At 46.5% G+C, this 22062-nt stretch overlaps 2 protein-coding genes across 2 annotated transcripts in view; one reads left to right on the forward strand and one right to left on the reverse strand.

Moving 5' to 3' along the window:
• Positions 1–16106, forward strand: part of LOC135826230 (exocyst complex component 4-like) — a 32031-nt gene extending 15925 nt beyond the window's left edge. The window contains exons 15-35 of the mRNA XM_065338860.1: positions 64–180; positions 650–668; positions 1378–1427; positions 1797–1879; positions 2817–2877; positions 3050–3136; positions 3515–3593; positions 4358–4421; positions 4817–4920; positions 5804–6016; positions 6501–6585; positions 7079–7130; positions 7948–7995; positions 9074–9208; positions 9880–9936; positions 10645–10673; positions 11106–11220; positions 12328–12446; positions 13206–13301; positions 13750–13861; positions 15487–16106. Coding sequence (XP_065194932.1) covers positions 64–180; positions 650–668; positions 1378–1427; positions 1797–1879; positions 2817–2877; positions 3050–3136; positions 3515–3593; positions 4358–4421; positions 4817–4920; positions 5804–6016; positions 6501–6585; positions 7079–7130; positions 7948–7995; positions 9074–9208; positions 9880–9936; positions 10645–10673; positions 11106–11220; positions 12328–12446; positions 13206–13301; positions 13750–13861; positions 15487–15645 — 1884 coding nt within the window. The 3' untranslated portion in view covers positions 15646–16106. The remainder of the gene's footprint in view (positions 1–63; positions 181–649; positions 669–1377; positions 1428–1796; positions 1880–2816; positions 2878–3049; positions 3137–3514; positions 3594–4357; positions 4422–4816; positions 4921–5803; positions 6017–6500; positions 6586–7078; positions 7131–7947; positions 7996–9073; positions 9209–9879; positions 9937–10644; positions 10674–11105; positions 11221–12327; positions 12447–13205; positions 13302–13749; positions 13862–15486) is intronic.
• Positions 16107–17461: 1355 nt separating this feature from the next.
• Positions 17462–19261, reverse strand: LOC135826237 (dihydrolipoyl dehydrogenase, mitochondrial-like). Its single transcript, XM_065338868.1, has one exon. It carries the CDS (start codon positions 19163–19165, stop codon positions 17687–17689), a length of 1479 nt encoding a protein of 492 aa, XP_065194940.1. The 5' UTR covers positions 19166–19261; the 3' UTR covers positions 17462–17686.
• Positions 19262–22062: the final 2801 nt, after the last annotated feature.

Here is a 22062-nt window from a genome sequence, read left to right on the forward strand (position 1 = left end):
TGTCTTAACCTGATAAACCAAGGTACACTGATGTTGGTTTCTGTACACATTGTCTGTTGACAGTCAACACCTGGCCAATCCAAACTCCTGCTTGAGCTCCTGCAACTGTGCTTTGAGAAGTTCCGTGCTGTGGGACAGGCGCACAAGACCTTGCTGTGCCATTTCAAACGTGCCAATCAGGTAACTGTTGCGTGTGCTCATCATGTGACTTCTGGTACCACCACGGCTGCAACTGTTGCTGCTGCTGCTGCTACCAATTCTGCTACTGCTGCTACCAACTCTGCTGCTGCTGCTATCAACTCTGCTGTGACTGCTGTTACCAACTCTGCTGCTACCAACTCTGCTGCTGCTGCTGCTATCACTGATGCTACGGCGACCATACTTGACAGGTTGTGACAGGCTGACTACCGGCCTCATTAAGGCACGAGACTTGAGTCGATCATGTATTGAGATAGGATCATATTGTCGTTGTCTCTTATTTTATGTGGAAGTGTACTTCACAGTTGAGTAAATGTTCACCAACCATATTTGGCAAGAAGATTGCATCATCGTATACAGGAAAACCATGGTCAGTTCTTTGGCAATAATTTCGATAAAATGTGTGTGTGTGTTTGCGTACATTTCTGTGTCTGTTTTTGTCCTCTTCTAGGCATACAACACTGTCACAAGTAAGTTATAGCCCATCCTGACTCGATTTGTATCTTGATATTAAAATGTATTCTGTATTAGGTCAACGTATTTGTGTACAGTGTTAGAGTCATAGTGTGCTGCTAGTCCAGTAGCCTGTCTGATTTTCATGTCCACACATCACTGTCTGTAGTTTACAGGCAAGTCACAGTGTGGCAACTTACAATCTCTCACTCTTACACTGTAATAACTCATCTACTCCAGTAATACAAAGAGGTTCTCTCTCGCCAGCGCCGGAGACGACTCAACGCAATAATGTGGAGCACTATGTCGCAAGTCGCCTGGTGATTGTATTGAGCAAGAAACTCGGAGTTGCGACAAACTCTACAAACCTCCGCTGTGTCTTTTGTTTGTGCTTCAGTATTAATGTACTTCAAGTACAGTCAAACCTCTTTAGGACGAACACCAAGGGATCGGTGGTATTCGTTTGCAATAACGGGAGTTCTTCTTATCCATATTTTATACCCAGTGAATACACAGTGATTTATCCAATAGAGTTATGAACACTAGTTCTTCTTAAGCGAAAGTGTGTCTTATCAGTGTTCTTCTTAAGGAGGTTTCACTGTATATGACATTGTATACCTTCCTGTCTTGGGGAATTGCCGGCGCATCAACCAGGTGGTATGATAGTATGTTGACTGTGCTCGATATTCATATCACATTCTTGGTTTTGATTGCTCACTCCCGCAGCTGTGAAGCTTTACCCTGAGGCGCAGGTTTGGTCTGCCATTCAGTATGCGGTAAGTTATGGCAGGGCATGTCTTGCAATGGGAACTTGGCGCTCGGTCCCAGTATATTACCTCGGTTCCAATGCCTCAGTCAGTTCGCATTATGGTATGGAATAAAGATGTTCAGTTTGTAGTAGTTGACAAGTAGTATAAACCCAATACATTAGGCAAGTAATGGTGGCTGCGACGGTGATGCTGTGGTGGCTAAAGTAACTTGCAATCAGAAATGCAATTTGCCATGAATACTATGCTAACAAGAATTATAATATCACGATGTGTGTGGCTGTGTGTATGTTCATGCGTAAGTGCATGTGTGATATTCTCCTGTGTGTGTGTGTGTGTGTGTGTGTGTGTGTGTGTGTGTGTGTGTCTCGGCCACAGCTTCAGTTGTTGCTTGCAGAGTACTTTGATCTGCACAATGTCCCGCGGGGTCAAAAGAAAGCAACGACTTTCAATGACCATAGGTGAGACTCACCGTGACAGGCATGCATAGACCGATTGTTCAGTGTTCTGTAGTACATGGTATGACAGTGAGCGCTATGACACATGGCAGTGAGTGTTAGTACATGGTATGACAGTGAGTGTTATGACACATGGCAGTGAGTGTTAGTACAAGTACATGGTATGACAATGAGCATTAGTACATGGTATGACAGTGGGTGTTGGTACGAATACCATGGTAGGACAGTGGGTGTTAGTACGAATACCATGGTATGACAGTGGGTGTTAGTACGAATACCATGGTAGGACAGTGGGTGTTAGTACGAATACCATGGTATGACAATAACTTACGTGGTAGTACATGGTATGACCATTGGCATCCGCCATTCCGCTCTTCTTCTAAACGCATGCTTGATTTAGCTGGGGAGCGGAAGGAAGGGGGGTGCACTGCAACACTGAGCAGAATGTGTGGAATGTCCCGATCATGGCATGCTCTTGTCCGGCTCTTGTCAGGCTCTCAATGAACTCATTCTCTGGTCAGGGTCAGTGTTGTGCTGAGCCTGGCTGACTACTGACTCAGCCTCAGCCTGGTACCAGTATGTAAGCGATCGCGCCAGTACAGGGATGTCGCAGTGCTGCTAAGTTTCTTTAGTATAATTATTATACCTGAACATGTATACCAAAAGAGGAAACCTGCTGCAGTAGAATCTGAATTGAGACCCCCATGATTCCTTGTGGCGAAATCCTGTTTTTGTGAACTTTGAATGATCAGTGTTGTTACTTGTGACACAACAAAGCGGTGTGTATAGCCGCTGCACAGTGTAACTAGAAACAATTGGTAAGCAGACTGACACGTTTGTGTGTGCATCAGTCAAGGTTAAATGCGTGTGTTGTAAAGATTCGATTGCACAGTTGAAGGTGTTGCTGCGTGTGTGTATTCTGTTTGCTTTTGCTATGCAGCGGAGTGTCGGCATACTATGATGTATCTGGCGGACGTAGGAGACACGGACAAGGCACTAGTGTGGGTTTGGACTGCCGTCGCATAATCACTATAACTTTATGTTCACGTTATTGTAACATGATCTACGTGCTGTACTGGTGTGTGTATGAGAGATTTGTGTATTTAGGCTGCACACAGCTACAAGTAGTCACTCTGATATTTGTTCCATGTCTTGGTTGTCCCTGCCCAACAGGATCGGAAAACTCTGTTCACGTTTGAACGCTCGTCGGTGGCAATGAACGTCAGTACATACATGCGAGAGAAACAACAGGTTGACGAAGTGAGTCATGGTGAACATGATTGTGTTCAATAATACATGTTATGATGGTTAGTGTCATTGCTATGCGAGTATTGTATTACTGGCTCTGTCCACTTGACATAGAGCACTATACGCAGCCTGATAGAAGGCTCTGTTTACCGGGAGAACGGAACGGTAAGATTCTAACGAGGGTGACGTCACAGGTCGATCGTTGTGTCAGAGGTCGAAATGCTAATCATGTCTTGAAAACACACAAAAACGGTACAAGCCGACGGTTGAAGTTCGGGTGAACGGTAAAATGCTAACCATGTCTAATATGTTTATGGGTGGCAGCAGCTCCTTACTGGCTAGACTGACTGTACTGTGTGTGCTATGCCGGTATGTGCGTGTGTGTGATAGGTGGTACCCACACTGGCCATGCAGCATTCCCATGCTCTGCAGGCGCATCTCTGCAAGCCACAGTCTGGCAATGTCACAGGTATGATTAGTACGAGTATAACTCTGATTATCCAGACTACATGTGCATGGTAGTGCATGGTACTGGTGAACACTTCAGAGCTGATCCGCATTGACTTCACCCCAGCAATCACAGCTAGAGATTATGTTGACGTTGCGGCTTCTTAGAGCTATGCTACATGCGAGCATGTATACACTCGGCCCTGCCCCAAGGGTGACTTTTAACCGGCAGCTCACTTCGTTGAGTGTCACAGTCACTCGTGTCGTCTCCCTGTATGCTACGACTCCCTGTATGCTACGACTCCCTGTATGCTACGACTCCCTGTATGCTACGACTCCCTGTATGCTACGACTCCCTGTATGCTACGACTCCCTGTATGCTACGACTCCCTGGCTACCACATATGCTTGATGTTACAGCCTATGGTTCTGACCTCCCTGTGACGGGTATGAATCTACTATCACGGTGGTCGCAGATCGTCCAGCCTCATCATTGCGCCAAAGTGGGGTACCCATACATAGTGTGTACAAGCCTTCAGGAGCAATTGACTCCCATATGTCAACAGCATAGTTTCAGGGTTCTAGTCCAATACAAGTGGGAATGTCCCTTCCGAGGCAGGACAGTTGGACAGCCGGTAGAATGATATATTTTGGGTGGACAGTTTAGTAGCCAATCTATACTGTGACTGACAACGGGCGCCACGCATCTCTATGCGGGGATCTACTGTGGTGCCATGACCTGTGTTTCAGCGTCGTTTTGTGCATGCCTGTTGTCCTCTAACGGCAGTTGTCTTCAACGCAGTGCTATCATACGTCAACGAAATAGAATTATGCCTCAATTTGAAGGATGGGTGAGGACAACTTCTATGACATTGCCCATTTTTCATTGCTATTTTTAGATGATGTTGTGCTGGCCTTCCTTGTCTTCCAGTACTGTCTAATGGATGCATCCTCATTTGCTCTTCTCTCTCTCTCTCTCTCTCTCTCTCTCTCTCTCTCTCTCTCTCTCTCTCTCTCTCTCTCTCTCTCTCTCTCTCTCTCTCTCTCTCTCTCTCTCTGTCTCTCTCTCTCTCTCTCTCATTGAATGGACATGTAGGTGATCCTCTTACCAACTACATGTATTAGTGAAAAGTTTCCCCGGGGAGGAAAATTCTATCCCACTTGCTTATGGGGAACTTGAAGTTTGTCCTCAGCTCCCAGTGATCACTATGTTTGTGTCATGCTTGTTGCTGCTGCTGTTCCACAGAAAACGATGTTCACTGTATGAGTTCATTGAGGAATTTGTACGCATTCACTACGTGGACGAAGTCCAGTTGCAACTCTCTGAGAAATTGGAGTCGGCTACTAAAGGTATTGGAAAACCCGTGCTGCTCTGATTGGAATATTTATGTGATACTGTTTGAAGGCTGCATGCCCGTTCTAGAGTAAGACTGATCTCTGTCGCAGCTGCGAGCAATTGCATGGCTATCCCCTAGACGTATCGTATTGGCCCGACCATGGTCGGGTAGCTGGACAAGTCACGTCTAAACTGGACAAGTCACGTCTAAACTGGACAAGTCACGTCTAAACTGGACAAGTCACGTCTAAACTGGACAAGTCACGTCTAAACTGGACAAGTCACGTCTAAACTGGACAAGTCACGTCTAAACTGGACAAGTCACATCTAAACGTTATTAGTTGTGTGCTTCATACCTCCTTCCTTTTCATTGTCGTCTCAATCCCCTTGGCATGCAGTGGGCTATTGCGATGACTGCTGTCAATGACACAGCCATGCTGCAAGCACATGTATGCCTTAGTTAGTGTTGCTGACCCTTGCAACAAATGCATTGATTTAGTTTGCTGTGCATGCAGCTACAGCAGACGGATCCTGTCAAACATCTTTTGATTCATGTTATGATTATTATGCGTGAGAATGGTATTGTGGTAGTGTGATCATGAAAAAGATGTGTATATCAGTAAATAATTGCATTCTTACCCGCCTGTGTGGACTCACAGGAAGTGTGAGTTACGAAGTCTGAAGAAAATGTTGAACAGTCTATGCTGGGATGACGACTACACCATAGCTCAGTGGTTAGAGCATCGCTAGCTACAAGCGAGGGTCCCTGGTTCGAGTCCTGGTGGTGACAGTCAATTTTTTCTTCAGACTTTTCCCGTTTGTCTCTTTCCCTCAGACTAGTGAAAATTGCATTCTTCAAAGTATTATAATGCGAACCTTTGACTATCTTTTGTCTAGGCAACGAGTCGCATAAGCACATCACTGATGAGGTTGTGTTGAAGAAGGCTGGTTCGTTGCGCCCACTAATGCATGGTGCGTTGACAATCTGGGACTGCGTGACCCGCCTACGTCAGCTGCGCGATCAGCTCCCGCCGTACGCTGCGGTGTTCCGTCGCATGATGTGCTCCATCCTGAGCACGTACTATGATCACTGTCAGGTCATGTATCGAAGTGAGTTATCACTGTAGTATGCCACACTCACAGCACTCGCCCTGACAATTGCAGTCACGCTAGTATTAGTACTGACGCTTGCACTCGTACGGTGCACTCGTACGGTGCACTCGTACGGCGTGTGCTTTTTAAACTGTATTTACCACTACACTACAATGTACTACTGTGGTGGTGGTGGTGGTGGTGGTGGCTATCAGAACACACCCGTGCTGCAGCAGCCCTTGTTATCACCCTGCATGAAGTCCCAGTGCCAGTGCACTGCCATCAGTGTGTGGCTGACTGGCCGTGCTGGACAGTCTCCGGCACAGTGCAATGCCTGTGTAAGCCTGATAGTCAGTGTGGTAGTACTAATGCGTGCGGGTGGTGTGGTTGTGCCGGTGTGTGTGTGTGTGTGTATGCGTGTGTGTGTGTGTGTGTGTGTGTGTGTGTGTGTGTGTGTGTGTGTGTGTGTGTGTGCACGCATGCTGTGTGTGTGCATGCACAGGGTGTGTGCGGCTGGGTGATGACAGCAGCGAGACATTGCTGAGTGCATACTGGTTACTGGACAACAGCATAGCCGAGGAATTCAGGTAGGGAATACGCATGTTGTGTTGAGTGTGTACTGTGGCGGCCTGTTTTCAGGGTCACAATGAGATGAAATACCTCAGTGCTGTGACCGGGCCCGGCCGCTAATGTCATCATCATCACTCAGGTGTAACTGTTTCTTTACAGACAGTACAGTACATGATTGTATACACATGGTGGTGTGAATGCTGCTGTCTGATGATCGCTCCGATGCGTGAAACTTTAAGTTACAGCTAACACAGCCTTTCACCTCTGTTGTGTGTGTATACTGCTCTGTACATTCGTACATTGAGCACTCTACCTCGAGCTTCCTGGACCGGCCTTGTTTGTTGGTACATAGTGATGTATTCGTACCGGTCAATGTAATGTGAAGAATGGCCTTTCTGGGGAGTCCACATTATTGTTCTGTACGGCGTTCCATGCACCCAGTGGAGTGGTTATCTCGCAATCCTGACTCCGGCTGTGGCAATGTGGCAATGCTTTTGCACTGTTCTTCAGGGCACAGCCAAGCTGGAAACTCTTCGAGGCCTTGCAGGAACCCTATCGTCGTGTAGGTCGTGTGTGAATCAGTCTATCAGCGGCATAACTGGTCATCATAATTTTCTTTTACGACCGCGGTGTGATATACAATGTAGGATAGGCAGGTGCAAAGACTATTCTTCTGTCTTATCTAGATTTATGATTTATGATGGGAAGAGAAGTCAAGCTCCCTGAAGCTAAATGTGGCAGAATATGAATGTGCCGAGCATATGAATTTGGTATGTGGCACGTGATGATCCAAATGATTGTCTTGATAGAAAATGGAAAGCTTTGGTGGAGGGGTATATGCAGTTTTATTCCGAATTTGTTTTTGATGTGCTGGTTGGCCCATGCCATCCACAATTGTGGCACAAGTCGTGGCAGGTAATGCATCCGATTGACACCACACACTCATCCAATGGTGTCACATACTCATCCAATGGTGTCACACACTCATCCAATGGCGTCACATACTCATCCAATGATGTCACACACTCATCCAATGGCGTCACATACTCATCCAATGGCGTCACATACTCATCCAATGATGTCACACACTCATCCAATGATGTCACACACTCATCCAATGATGTCACACACTCATCCAATGGCGTCACATACTCATCCAGTGATATCACACACTCATCCAATGATGTCACATACTCATCCAATAATGTCACACACTCACGGTGACGTCAACTGTGGTGTTTGTACTGTTCCCTTCTTGTGTTCACCGTTGACCCTGATGCCATCGCCGGCACCACTGCCACTGCTGTCACTTCTGCCACTGTTGCTGCTGCTGCGTATGCTGTTGGTGCTGGTGTGGATATGCGGTTTGACGCCAACAGAGTACTATTACTGACGGTTCTGACATGCATTCGTCCAAGTTTGATGAGGTATGGTGGTGATGTTTACGCATGTGTGTGTCTGTGCAGGTTTGCATGTGCAGGCATTGTGTTCTTGTTGTGCCGGTTCTAACTGGAGGAGTTCAGCACCCAGAGTAATATTCAGGCTCCAAAGGTCATGTGCACATCACATTTTTGTAATTGAACCAGTGCTATGCTGCAACCCTTCCCATCCGCGGGCCATATGCCATTTGACGCTGCATTGAAACTCTGTCTCTGTATTGCGTAGTGTATGCCCAGTCGCCTGGGCTACAGTACTAGTAGTGTATGCCCAGTCGCCTGGGCTACAGTACTAGTAGCCCATTTAGCAATTATTCACACATGACATGGACTGTAAACGTGCTCGTATCCCAGGGGCAAGACGCTGCTGTGTGCTACCAGTCACATGTCGCGGTGCTGGATTGCTGGGGTAGAGTGGCTAGGCTAGGTCACGGCTATTTAAATTGCCTTTATGTGTCTGTCTGTGTGTCTGCCTGTCTGTCTGTCTCTTGTGCATGCACATGTCTGTGTGTGGGTGTGGGTGTATGTGGGAGCGGGAGCGGGAGTGGGTGTATCTGTGTGTGGGTGTATGTGGGAGTGGGAGTGGGTGTATCTGTGTGTGGGTGTATGTGGGAGCGGGAGCGGGAGTGGGTGTATCTGTGTGTGGGTGTATGTGGGAGCGGGAGTGGGTGTATCTGTGTGTGGGTGTATGTGGGAGCGGGAGCGGGAGTGGGTGTATCTGTGTGTGGGTGTATGTGGGAGTGGGAGTGGGTGTATCTGTGTGTGGGTGTATGTGGGAGCGGGAGCGGGTGTATCTGTGTGTGGGTGTATGTGGGAGCGGGAGCGGGAGTGGGTGTATCTGTGTGTGGGTGTATGTGGGAGTGGGAGTGGGTGTATCTGTGTGTGGGTGTATGTGGGAGCGGGAGCGGGAGTGGGTGTATCTGTGTGTGGGTGTATGTGGGAGTGGGAGTGGGAGTGGGTGGGAGTTCATGTGCACCTGTTTGTGCATCATGACCGAAGTTTCATGTACATGACTCAGTGTGTGATTTGGGTTTGGGTTTGGTTACTTCTTTTTAACATTTGTCTGTAGGAGAGTCAACTGGTTCTGAACACGGCAGCGCGGGAGGCGGATGACGACACAGGGGCTATGCCAGTGTTATCTGACTCCTGTATCCTGGGTGACCGCGATGACTTGAAGCTACTCGCTGGACTGCAGGAAAGCTTGGTAAGCAGAGAAACGATTGGTAAGCCCGTGGTGCAGCAATCACCCGCCAGGATGCATCAGGGCTGCTCAGTTGCTCGGCCAGTATCATGATACTAAGTTTCTAGATTCTACCCAGCTGCACTGTGCAGAGTACTGTAAAAGCAGAAATTTTCGGTGGTGTAATATTTTCGGTATTCGACAAAATCGGCGGTTCGGTGGAGGGAAATTTTCGGTAAAACCCGTTCTCCAGGTAGGTGTACTAGTACTACATGTATACAGTATCGGTTGTACCGAAAATTTCGGTGCGTTTTATTTTCGGTAAAAATCGTCGGCACCGAAGTTACCGAAAATAAAACACCACCGAAAATTTCTGCTTTTACAGTATTCAATGTAGCTAGGTACAATGAATGGTACCTAGCTACATACAATGATGGGTTAGTGGATGTCTGCTACCCTTGAACACCTGACTAGTGTTAAAGTTGTGTACCACTATGTAGTCTGATACTGTGTAAAGTTGACACCCTATTCGCAAGCTCGTGGGGAACAAGGGTTTTGTGGGCATGTCCGTTGAACCTTTGTTGATCATGTCCTCGTTTTTCCTTTTTTTACACACAAACACACACGCGCACACACACACACACACACACACACACACACACACACACACACACACCGGCATATCCTGTGTTTAGGAGTGGCTGTCAGTGCGGATCCGAAAAGACCTATTGCCAGGCTTGGGCGGTGAAGAGGTGAGTCCTTTGGCATGATGTACGCTGGCACAAACCCTTCTGACTCCGAGCAAAATGATTCCTTTGGGCAGAGCTTCCATGGGAGGCCATTGAAACACTCCGATTGCTATTCTGGGTGGCACCATGCAGACATGTAGCTAGTAGATCTCGGTCACTACTAATGAGTCGTGACAATACACTGAGGGGTTGAATTGAAATGACAATACAGGGGTTGAATTGAAATGACAATACAGGGGTTGATTTGAAATGACAATACAGGGGTTGTCAATACAGGGGTTGAATTGAATCCAGTACGACTTCAGGTAAAGTATCTGTATATTTGAACTCCATAGCCACTCCAGCTTGCTGCTTATGCCATACACACCAGGAGTCTTTGGCAACAGGACGATATCGATGCAGTGGCTTGTCATCTGAAGAGGCACTGTGATAGATACTTGCCCAGATGGCCTTGTGCATGGCCTGCAGATCACTGGCGTTACTGCGGATGGCCTTGTCGTAATATTATGCTGTAGTCTGTCCGTGCACGTTTTTGTCAGCCTGCCTTTTTACGAGGTCTTTATACCCTGTATAAACGTGCTTATATAAGAACAATGTTTCTCACACGCTGGTGTGTTGGTTGCTTGGTACACTATGCACCCGATGTTAACTTTCAAGTTAAAAGTCATGTACATGTACTCGGTTTTTGTTCTCTGTCTCTTGCAATGTCAGGATGCAACAGATGGAGAGACTCAGCCCCGGTATGTATCAAAGCAATCAGTGTACCCCGAACGGTGTCATTGACATTTTTAACGCTGTGTTCATCACACGATGTGCCAGCAAATAACTTCCTGGTGTACCGGCATAGCAAGTAATTGTACTTCAAGTACTTGTAGTAGTATTTAGTATATGTGCTCGTGTATTGTTTTCAATTTGTGCAGAAATTTGTGCATGTCGGTCACAACTAGTGCAAACGGTGTGCAAACGGTGTGCTCGTTTTGATGAGTAGATTAGCAGTATTCCCTGTGTATAACTGGATTTGTACTTGTATACAGGACCTTCACTAGTTTGAGGGAAAGAGACAAACGGGAAAAGTCTGAAGGAAAAATTGACAGGACCTTTGGCATAGTGAGATTCGATTACCTTGATTCATGTGTCTGTCTTTTTCTTGTTTGTTATTGCAATGTACACAGTTCTATACCGGAACTCTATGACAGTTTCTCTGAGCTGGCGTCCAACATCACTCTTCTCTTGCACCTTGAGCTCCGTATCCAGTGTGTGCACTGCTTACTGCCTGTTGCCAGACGGGTGAGTATTAGCTGTAGCCCGGAATACAACACACAATGGCATATCGCTGCTGCTGCTGCTGCTGCTGCTGTCTCTGCCACTGCGGCTGCTACTTTTGCTCCTGCCACTGCTGCTACTGCCAGCATGCCGCTCCTGGAAATACACCAAATGTGTGCTGCTGTCCCCTGCTGACACTGATGATGCTGACATGGCGTACTGGTTGCGCACTGCGGATGATGTGAACAGGTATACCTGTATGATCACATAGCCTTTATACGAGAAGCCGTAAAGCCTGAACTACTACTCTGCAGAGTCCAAGAACGGCCCCGGATGGCCTCGGACGGCCCCGGACGGCCCCGGGGGTAATCGTACATAACTGGTTATTGTAGTGTTGGGTCTAGGTGATGGTGCCGGTAGAGGTGGATGCCAGGATGATGTGCCCTGGCAGAAATAGCACACATACATGTACTTGTACAGTTGCGCTCATTGAAATCCGACCCAAAGTGCAAAGCTGCCACCCTCAGCTTCCACGGCCCTTGACGTCCTGGAAGTGGAACGGATGCTGCTGGACGTACACATGTACAAATACAATGATGTAATCGGAACCGGTCCAGGGCGCCAGCTTTGGATTTTGGGTTGTATTTCAGTGAACGCCGCCGCACTGGACTTGCTACATGACTGTACATACACGTGGCAGATGCATATTCTGGTCTTTGACGTCGGCGGCTGTTTCTCAAAGTGCCTGCTTTCTAAAGTAGTGAGCAGCCCCTTGGGCCTGGATAATCTTGTTCATATGGTGGATGCTGCTCAATGAAATGTGATTGTGTTAGTCAAGTTTGTGCCCTGCATCTGTTCACATCTAAGTGACTGCAGGTCTAGTAGGTCTAGGGCTGCACAGGGCCCCAGCATGTACTAGTACTTTTAAAAGTCACTGCGCGATGATCGGATTTCACTATGCAACACTCTGCCGATTACAAACATCACTACCGTGACAACTTCTTTTGATAACAGTAACACCGCTTCCACACAATGCAGTTTCATGTGTACGTACTTCAGTAGTTGGCCTCTCTTTCTTCAGTATGTTTCAACCATTTGCTGACCTCGCCAACTTTGTTGTCGCCTGCTTAGACGAACTATGTCTGTGAGGAGGAGCGCATGGAGGTAGAGCCAGCTGTTGTGCAGTTCAATCGGAAGCTCAGCGAAATGGAAGAGACTCTTTCAGCGGCGCTGGATGTGCCAAAGATCAAGTAAGTGGCCACGGCGACATCATAATCCGTGGCCGTACTGCTGCCAGAGCAGCAGCTGCCACATCATGTGGAGCTGGCGCGCTGTAAACTGAGAGGCTTGGTCTCTCAGTGCCTGTACTGGTTAGCCTACTTGGCACAGTTAGAATGTCACATGCTATATTTGGGTCTGGGAGTGATACGTGGCATCCACAAAAGGTTTTTTTAATTTTTTTCTTAAATTTTACCGTGCCCTACAGGTACAAGCGTGATATCGTGCATTCGCGTTCTCATACTTTGAAGTAGCACTACATGCAACCACACCAAAACCGGGTCGGTCATACACAAACTATAGCTGACTTTTCCAGCGATTGGTGGCGCAATCACACTCAAGCTGCATAGAGTGTCCGATACTGTCATCAGAATCCATTGGTGTACGAGCTCTCGTAGTAGTGCATGGGCGTGCTTTTCTTCCTTTCTGACCTTGTACTCAATAATGGGAGGGTAAGTAGTGGCTTTAGGCCAGAGAGAGAGCGGAGAGAGAGCGAGAGAGAGAGAGAGAGAGAGAGAGAGAGAGAGAGAGAGAGAGAGAGAGAGAGAGAGAGAGAGAGAGAGAGAGAGAGAGAGAGAGAGAGAGAGAGAGGAGGGAGGGAGGGAGGGAGGGAGGGAGGGAGGGAGGGAGGGAGGGAGGGAGGGAGGGAGGGAGGGAGAGAGTGCATGTGGTGGAGGTGGACTGACTAATTCTTTCTCCACCATTTAAAAACAATTGTCTGTTGCCTTCAGGTACATGTTTGATGGCCTAGGGCACTTGATTGGTATCCTGATGCGCAGTGCCACAATCTTCATCCAAGAGATCAACGCCAATGGAATCAAGAAATTGTGAGTAGAATCAGTCCGTTCTCTTGTCTCATACACGCTGTCACTATTATTATCATGGCAGCGAAGAGCTTTCGGTCCCAGGTGGAAGATCAGGTCCTTGACAATGCCGAACAGCAAGACCCACATGCCGCGACCTGCCGGGGCAGCGGAGGTTTCGCCTCAGCCTGCATCACCAGCACCTGGAAGAAGACATGTGAATAGAGCTGACTGCAACAACCAGAAAATTGCGGCGGCGCTCCCTGATTTTACACGATTGTACAGTGCTATCAGGTAAATTTAGCTGAAAGCGGCCATGGTACATCAAAGGATAATCCGGGTCACGGTTTTGCAGCTGATTTTGACAGCGAATACTGCATGGGGAAGTATTGTTCCTGTCTTAGCCTAATGATGATTTATATCATTCTAATGTCTTTCACTGCACATGTATATGTTGCTGTCCTGCCCCCAGGTGTCGCACAATCTTCTCACTTCAACAGAACTTGACCAACTTGACCATGGCCCGGGAAGTTGACTTGGATCGATCTCGTCAGTACTTTGAACTTCTCCATCTGAACGGCGATGTAAGTATTGTCTTCTGGACAGTGGACTAGGGGTCAAACGGGTGTACCTTTAACTAACGAACGGGTAATTTTCTTAACAGGCGGGTTAACGGGTACCCTTTAGCAGCCATATTATTTTTTTGCGCATTTCTCACATAAATCATGATTTAATTTGTATATTCTCAGGTTGTATTTTGATACTACATTATGATTCGCAATTGATTCGTGTATCATTATATTATTATGGCAATGAAGGTTCCAAATGAATGTCATCCGTGCATTTGCCCATGTACATAACTTCACAGGCAGTAACTTACAATCGTACATGTAGATGGTCCTACAAGCTACATGTACATGTATTTTGCTACATGTACGCAAATCAACTGCAGATCGATGTGATTCAAGCCATGCAAGGACAGAGTGGCTTAGCAAAACTTCCGTGATCTCGCGCAATCCTATTTGCTATGTTCGCAGAGAACTGGTACTCGTTGCATTCAGAAGATGTTCGCGCCCATAGCTAGCTGGGGTGCCTGACACAGCTGATGTGCTGCTGGCCAGCTAGCTGCTAGTGCTAGCTTGTTGAACTCGTGAAATGAATCTTCACAAATCCGTAATCTTGTATGCAATATTTCGAACTACTTTTCAGCTCGTCGATTGAAGGAACAAACTACAACCATGAGTATCATACATGTAGCTACCACCTACGGACATCACCGTTTGTGACACTCCGACTGGTCACTCAGCCTGGTGACACTAGTTCATCAAGTACTGTGGCAGGTTCGATGTCGGAGAACCATCGTAACTTTCTAGTTACTCAGCTGCCACCTCGAACGAGTTTCAAGTCTTGCATTTTCTCACATCACAATCAAAAACCTCCAGTACGAGGATTTTTACTTGCACTCGAGTGGAGAGAACAACTGTCAAGTCTGTCTTTCAGCCTGCTCCTGCCTGATAAAGTCGAAAGCGGGAATGCACCGGAAAAAGGAAAAGAGTATCCGCACTCCTATTTTGAGTCTTGGAATACGATAGGATCACCTTTTTTTATTTTTTTATTTTATTTTTTTACAAACGGGTACCCTTTTACTAACGGTACCTGAGCTTACCATACGGGTACCCGGTACACCCGTTTGACCCCTACAGTGGACACTATTAAATATATATGTAGGAGTAAAGTACTGTTTCCTGTCGCTAATCAGTAGCTTTTCCTCTACCGGCGTAGCGCGCATAAAGGCGCATATGCTTATATCCGGGCATAGGCAAACTCTCACTATGATTATAAGCTGCACATGAGCCTGCATGTATACGTGAAACACTTCACACTTTTACACATACTGGTAAGCCTCTAGAAGGAAGAAAGGTGTATAAATCTGCACTGTGCTACACCTGTAATCTATACCATATGTTGTGACTTGCATTTGGGTTCCTACTGCCCCTACATGTGCCATGGTAGCCATATCTAAAATAAAAAGACAGAGTGACTTTGCTCTGCTAACGTGTTAGCGAGCTCTATTGTGTTGTGAATGTGTGCTGCATCTTACAACAAGCCTGTCACTGTTATGATTGTGTGCAGACCACTATCCATAGCAGCCAGACTGGATTAGCAGCGCATGTGCTTATATCTCAATTTCATGTCTTGTTGCCTGCAGGAACTGCTCAAGATCATTGCCGAACAGGGACCAATTTTCTCTGAATCGGAGTACGAGTGTGCCCTTCGTCTGATGAGCAGGTCCCATACACACTTCAACGAGAAAGCACTGGCTCTGTGCCTGGAGAAACTGAAGGAAATCCTTACTGAGGCCTGTTGAGGAGCAGCAGTAGCAACCCTGTATGGAGCAACTGGAAAACTTACCTGAAGTGTTGTTGTGAAGTGTGGTGTTTCAGTTGCATGATTTCAACTATACCAGCAGAGTGAAGATGAAGAACTTATACTTTCCAGAAAAGTCAGTGGGCGCTGCTATTATCCTCATGCACTGTGCTGTAAATATGAAAGCTGACCATGCTCAGTTTGTAGACCAACTGCCATTTAAAATCCTATCTCTTTACAGTTTTCTGTACATAAACTGCAGCGCTTTAGCATATTTTCATTATTGGGCCTGAAATGCCAACAAGATTTACTCCTGCGTGTTCTTCTGCCTCTTATTGTACATTACTGACCATATGACGATCATGATTATTATAGACACCTTTTTGGAAAGATGATAGTTGCATATGAAAACAATGTACATGTACCAGTAGTAGTATAACTTTCGAGTTTTGCAGACCAGTATTGTTTTGCCTTTGGTTTCCTTGCCGTTTCACCAGTACAGTTGTAGGGGAACAATGTACAAGTACAGGACAGTTCAAAAGATTCATTCCATGCGGCACCAGTGGACCTCGTTGAAACGATACTGCTTCATTGGCTAGGCCTGTGGGAATGCCCTATTAAAAATTTAATAAATAATAATTTGAACAAACGGCGAGGAGACAACAATTTGATAACCGCAATCAGTAATACAAGCTGGATCGACATTTGTTTATTTTACATTACATGAATAAAGTGTACACAAATGTCGATCCAGCTTGTATTACTGATTGCGGTTATTAAATAATAATAATAATAATCTTCACTAGTTTGAGGGAAAGAGACAAACGGGAAAAGTCTGAAGAAAAAATTGACTGTCACCACCAGGACTCGAACCAGGGACCCTCGCTTGTAGCTAGCGATGCTCTAACCACTGAGCTATGGTGTAGTCAATAATAATAATAATAATAATAACGTTTGATAGCGGAAAGGAAGTGTCTACTGAATTGTGTGGATTTGCGTCGTTGCATGCGAATATTGATTACGAAACTGTTTTTCCACCGCCTCCAAACTACCGTTTGAATAATAATAATAATAATTGGCGTTGTGTGATGAAAGAATTGCCTGCCGCTGAATAGCTACAATATTATCTTTTTTCCACACCTTTACTTGTATTGAATTTTGTCATCAACCACCACACCATAGATGTGCTCTCCAGCCGACCTCGACACGACATTGCCATAGCACACCCCCAGCAAAGCGACACATCCTCTTTATATCTCTTGATCTGCTAAATCCTATAATTATGTAGGATTTTGGTTATATTTTTCCTGGGTGTGGCATGAAAATAGCAAAAAAAGATGTGACCAATTCTTCCTTACTAGGGCATGATCGATTGGCGAATCCCGAGCAGGTGCGCTCGGAGTGAGCGTGATTGTTTGGCCGAATCCGGAGTACTGGTAGGTGTACTTGGAGTGCAATCCGACCACACCCGCTCCCACACCGGTTGTGGCTGGAGTGGAAATGGACATGACGATTTTTGACAGCTTTCACAGAATCTTCGTGCGATATGCGTACCTTCTGCGTGCTACACCCTTGCTTTGTTCGATTGGGCCAGCGTTACTCGGACCACACCGCCTGCTCGCACTCGATCCAGATTCGCCAATCGAGGACACCCTAGGTCTTAGTAGGAGAGTTGAATAAGATTATTTTCCAAATTCTTACGTCTCAGGTTCATCTCCTTGTGCTATACTACTAAGCCACCTCATGGCACACCTGTGATGGAACTTGTTCGTCTGCACATTCACTACTTCAGTCCTCTCCATGACAGCAGCTGAACATTGATGAACTCAAAGTTCCAATTCTTGTTGAAAACGGGCATTCATGAGAAATATTATTGTCTTATGAATTATGAATTATGTCCTACGAGTATGAATTTAAAAAGTAAACATTCATGCCTCAAAAACATATATACAACTTCTATGAAAACCATTATGCCGTTATTATTGGTCCAGATACAGTATTTGCTGCTCAAAATCAATCAAACCATACATCTAAACTGATTACTACATATTGATGGGCTTTCCAAAGTAAGCACTGAGATTGGCCTCACGAAGAGCCTCGGATACCGTGGGATGAGCGTGGCACACTCGTGCAACATCCTCGCACGAGGCACCGTATTCCATGGCCAGCGCTGCCTCGTTGATCATCTCACCGGCACCAGAGCCGATGATGTGTACTCCGAGTAGACGATCAGTCTCCTTGTGACCAAGGGCCTTCACAAAACCGTCAATATCATTGTTGGTGCGTGCACGGCTGTTCGCGGAGAAGGGGAACTTGCCGACAACGTAGGGGATATTCTCCGCCTTCAGCTGCTCCTCAGTCTGGCCCACCCAGGCGACTTCAGGGTGTGTGTAGACAACTGATGGCACGCAATTGTAATCGATATGTGGCTCACCACCCTGCAGTCCTTCCACGGCGATAATACCTTCATCTTCAGCTTTGTGCGCCAGCATAGGACCTTCGATGACATCGCCAATGGCGTAGACGGACGGACACGACGTCTGGAAGCGAGAGTTGGTTGGGATGCGGCCTCGGCTGTCAAGTGTGATGCCAACGTTCTCCAGCCCTAGGTTTTGGGTGAATGGCCGTCGTCCAACACACACCAACAGCACATCACAGTCCAGTGTTTCCGTTTTGCCACCCTTGACCGTCTCAATCTGAACGGAGATGCCCCCGTCAGTCTTGGTAGCGCCAGTCACCTTTGTGTTCATGTGGAACTTCATACCCTGCTTCTTCAGAATACGCTGGAAGTTCTTGGCAACATCCATATCAATACCCTGGCCACCTACGTTGCCGAGGAACTCAACAGCAGTGACTTCAGCTCCCAAACGCTGCCATACGGAGCCCAACTCCAAGCCGATAACACCAGCACCGATGACCACCATTTTCTTGGGCACTTCTGTAAGGGAGAGGGCACCAGTCGATGAGACGATAGTCTTCTCATCGATTTCAATGCCAGGAAACGGGGTAACTTCTGACCCGGTGGCAATAAGAATATTTTTAGCTGAAACCTTCTGCTGGCCACTACCATCACTCAGGTCTACAGACACTTCATTGGGACCAGAGACGCTGCCAAAACCCTTCACATGCGTTACACCGTTCTGCTTGAACAGGTGAGCGATTCCACCAGTCAGCTGCTTCACAGCAGTGGACTTGGCTGCCATCATCTTGGGTAGATTCAGGCTGAGACCCTCGACGTCAACACCACGGCTCGCCAAATCGCCACTGTGTGCCATGTGGTAGAAGTGAGAGTTGTTCAGCAGAGCCTTGCTGGGAATGCATCCCACGTTCAGGCAAGTGCCGCCCAAGGTAGATTCCTTCTCCACGCATACCGTCTTCATGCCGAGTTGGGCAGCCTTGATTGCTGCCACATATCCGCCAGGACCACTACCGACGACGCAAACATCAGCTTCAAGGGCAGTCGACTGGTAGCGGGCCGTTAGGCCAAGCCTTTGAATTCTTTGGAAGGAAGATCGCAACATCTTTGCAAGACTGACACAGCAAAGCGAAAGAACGCATTCAACTACTCAGTCAAAGTCAAATGTTTGGTTCGTGATTTGCATTGAGTCTTGTCGGAGTGCAGTGGTCGATTGTTCATGTTCTAGAATTCTGTGTTTGAAGTCAGTTTTACAAAAATTTTGGAATGATTTGAATATGAAAATCATGAAAATGACGTGATGATATCGCCATTTTTTTGTTTCTCGATTTCAATTCATGCTTTTCTGGGAACCCGGATTGCATGCACTATCCCATGCTTTTTTGGAAAAACTGGCCGGGCGCGTGCATGCAAGACTGAGATTTTGGTTGGCGTAGTGACCAGTTGGGATCAAGTACCCTCAAGTCCAGGGAGCCCTACAGGGCTCCCTGCTCAAGTCATCAAAAATAGCGAGCTGTATAAATGCACCAACTCCCAGCCCCTTGGGGAAACCATTGTGAGAGCGAGGTGGCGGCTCTTTGGCCATGTCCTGAGACTAAACGACGATGTACCAGCACGCGTTATGATGGCAGCATACTTCGAAAACCCAAGTTCCGCTGCCACCTGGCGGGGCCGGCCACGTACCACTCTGCCACTGAGTCTGCACCAGGACCTGCAGCGTATCGGGGGGTCGCTCAAGAAAAGCGAGGAACTTACTTGAGAACCTCCATGCCATCTCCCAGTCACGACAAGACTGGAAAGACCTATGCAGCAATGTGATAAAAGCATACATCAAAGCCTAATACTGCTTCTACCTGTGGCAGCTGCATGGCCGTACGGTGTACCATAACATAACTCATTGACCAACATATTTTGTGAAAATATTATCCTGTAAAAGAATAGGAATGTAAACAATATACCTGTGAAAACACAACCTTTAATGCTACTAACACAACCTGTGACTACAATAATCATGAGATCAACCCCAAAACATGTCTTGCAGTTTACTTTCGTAGAGTTTGTAACTTTGTGTTCCTCAACACAACTTGCAGCTTTCTTCAAAAATATCCTCAACCTTGGTTCTGTCCTAGATCGTGTATACATACATTCATTGTTTCGTCTCATCATTGTGGAGCAGCTTATGCGAAGGCTAGCCAAGCTTGCTTGGCGATGCCAACGCGGAAAAGCCTACCGGTATAAGGCCGAGTAAAAAAAATTACTAGATGATCGTCCTTTTTTTTGGAAAAATCGGGGAGGGCGGGAGGATTTTATTTTTATTTTTTTACTTTTTACCCTCTCATGCACACAGTGTACACAACAACATCAAGGTTTTTTTTCTCTTTTTTTCTTTTTTTTTCTTTTTTTCTTTTTCTTTCTTCAGCAGATCGATACTGACGTTGTGATATACTAGTCGTATCAAGAGTCCATAAACTGTTTATGCACTCTTGGTAGTATGTGGTCCATATAGTAAAACTCACGATTTAAAAAATAAAATATTTCTTGGGGCGCTGACAAAAACTGGGGCGGACGGGGACGATCATCTAGCTTTTTTTTTTACTTGGCCTAATAATAATAATAATAATAATAATAATAGTGACCAGTGGTGACTGTACGCCGTCGACGTCGTCGGATCAAGACATTTGGCAGCAGGGAGTCCTACCCATTAAAGGGGAAGTATACCCTAAAATCAAATTTTCACCAGTTGTAGTCTTCGGGGTGCTGAGTCGAATGGTCTTGGTCCGAGGAAGCTGCGACGCTCCCTTCCTACTTGAATCCCAATCGAACTCGCGCACTTCCACCGAAACTGGGTGACTGCGCCCTACTAGATGGGGATTTGTATGCAAAATGTCACTAAAAGCGCCATTTCGTTCTTATAAAAGCACGGATGACCGCGATTGGCCCATGTGTTGTAGTCTTTTGGACGCTGAGTCGACTGGTTTTGGTCCGAAAAGGCTGCGACGCAGCGTTCCTCCTTTATTCCCAATCGAACATGGTTGAAGAAGCGGTCACGTGCTCCTGGTTGCCCAAATCACCAGGTCACCGCGCCAGCAGGCGACAACTTTCACACCAAGGTTCAACTCGAGTTCAACTCGAGTGACAGGACTGCACCCAAAAAAGGTCAAACAGGCTAGTAGTAAGTAGTTGTACCCTGCAGGCACGGTGACCAGGTGACTGGTGTACGCAGGAGCACGTGACCGCTTGTTCAACCATGTTCGATTGGGAATAAAGGAGGAACGCTGCATCGCAGCCTTTTCGGACCAAAACCAGTCGACTCAGCGTCCAAAAGACTACAACATATGGGCCAATGGCGCTCATCCGTGCTTTTATAAGAACGAAATGGCGCTTTTAGTGACATTTTGCATACAAATCCCCATCTAGTAGGGCGCAGTCACCCAGTTTCGGTGGAAGTGCGCGAGTTCGATTGGGAATAAAGGAGGAAGGGAGCGTCTCAGCTTCCTCGGACCAAGACCATTCGACTCAGCACCCCGAAGACTACAACTGGTGAAAATTTGATTTTAGGGTATACTTCCCCTTTAATTATCATCCAGCAGGAGAGCTCAGCTCAGTCAGGGTAGCAGAGGTAGATCTACCATATCTCCCTCTCAGACGGAAGATCGCCTGTACTGCTGTACTGTCTGAGTTTGCTGATGTGTGTGATACATCATGATTGTATTAGCAGTAGATAAACCGTGTTTTAGTTCACACATATGTACATGCTGTTGGTTTGTTTGTTTGTTTCTTCTATTTGAATTCGTTTAGAGCACAGGCAATTCTGCCTTCTCACCAGAGGAAAAACCTCCGGTTCCTGCTAAGAACGAATATAATATTATGAGAGAAGGAAATATTAAAAAGAATCATAACATGATAATTCCAAAGCACAAAGTATGTATATAATTCAAATGGGTGTGTGTATGTGTAAGCATGCAGTGAAGAACACACAGAGAAAACATGCAGTAATGTGTA

This window comes from Sycon ciliatum, chromosome 1, assembly GCF_964019385.1.
Source record: "Sycon ciliatum chromosome 1, ocSycCili1.1, whole genome shotgun sequence".
In the NCBI taxonomy this organism is placed as follows: Eukaryota; Metazoa; Porifera; class Calcarea; order Leucosolenida; family Sycettidae; genus Sycon; species Sycon ciliatum.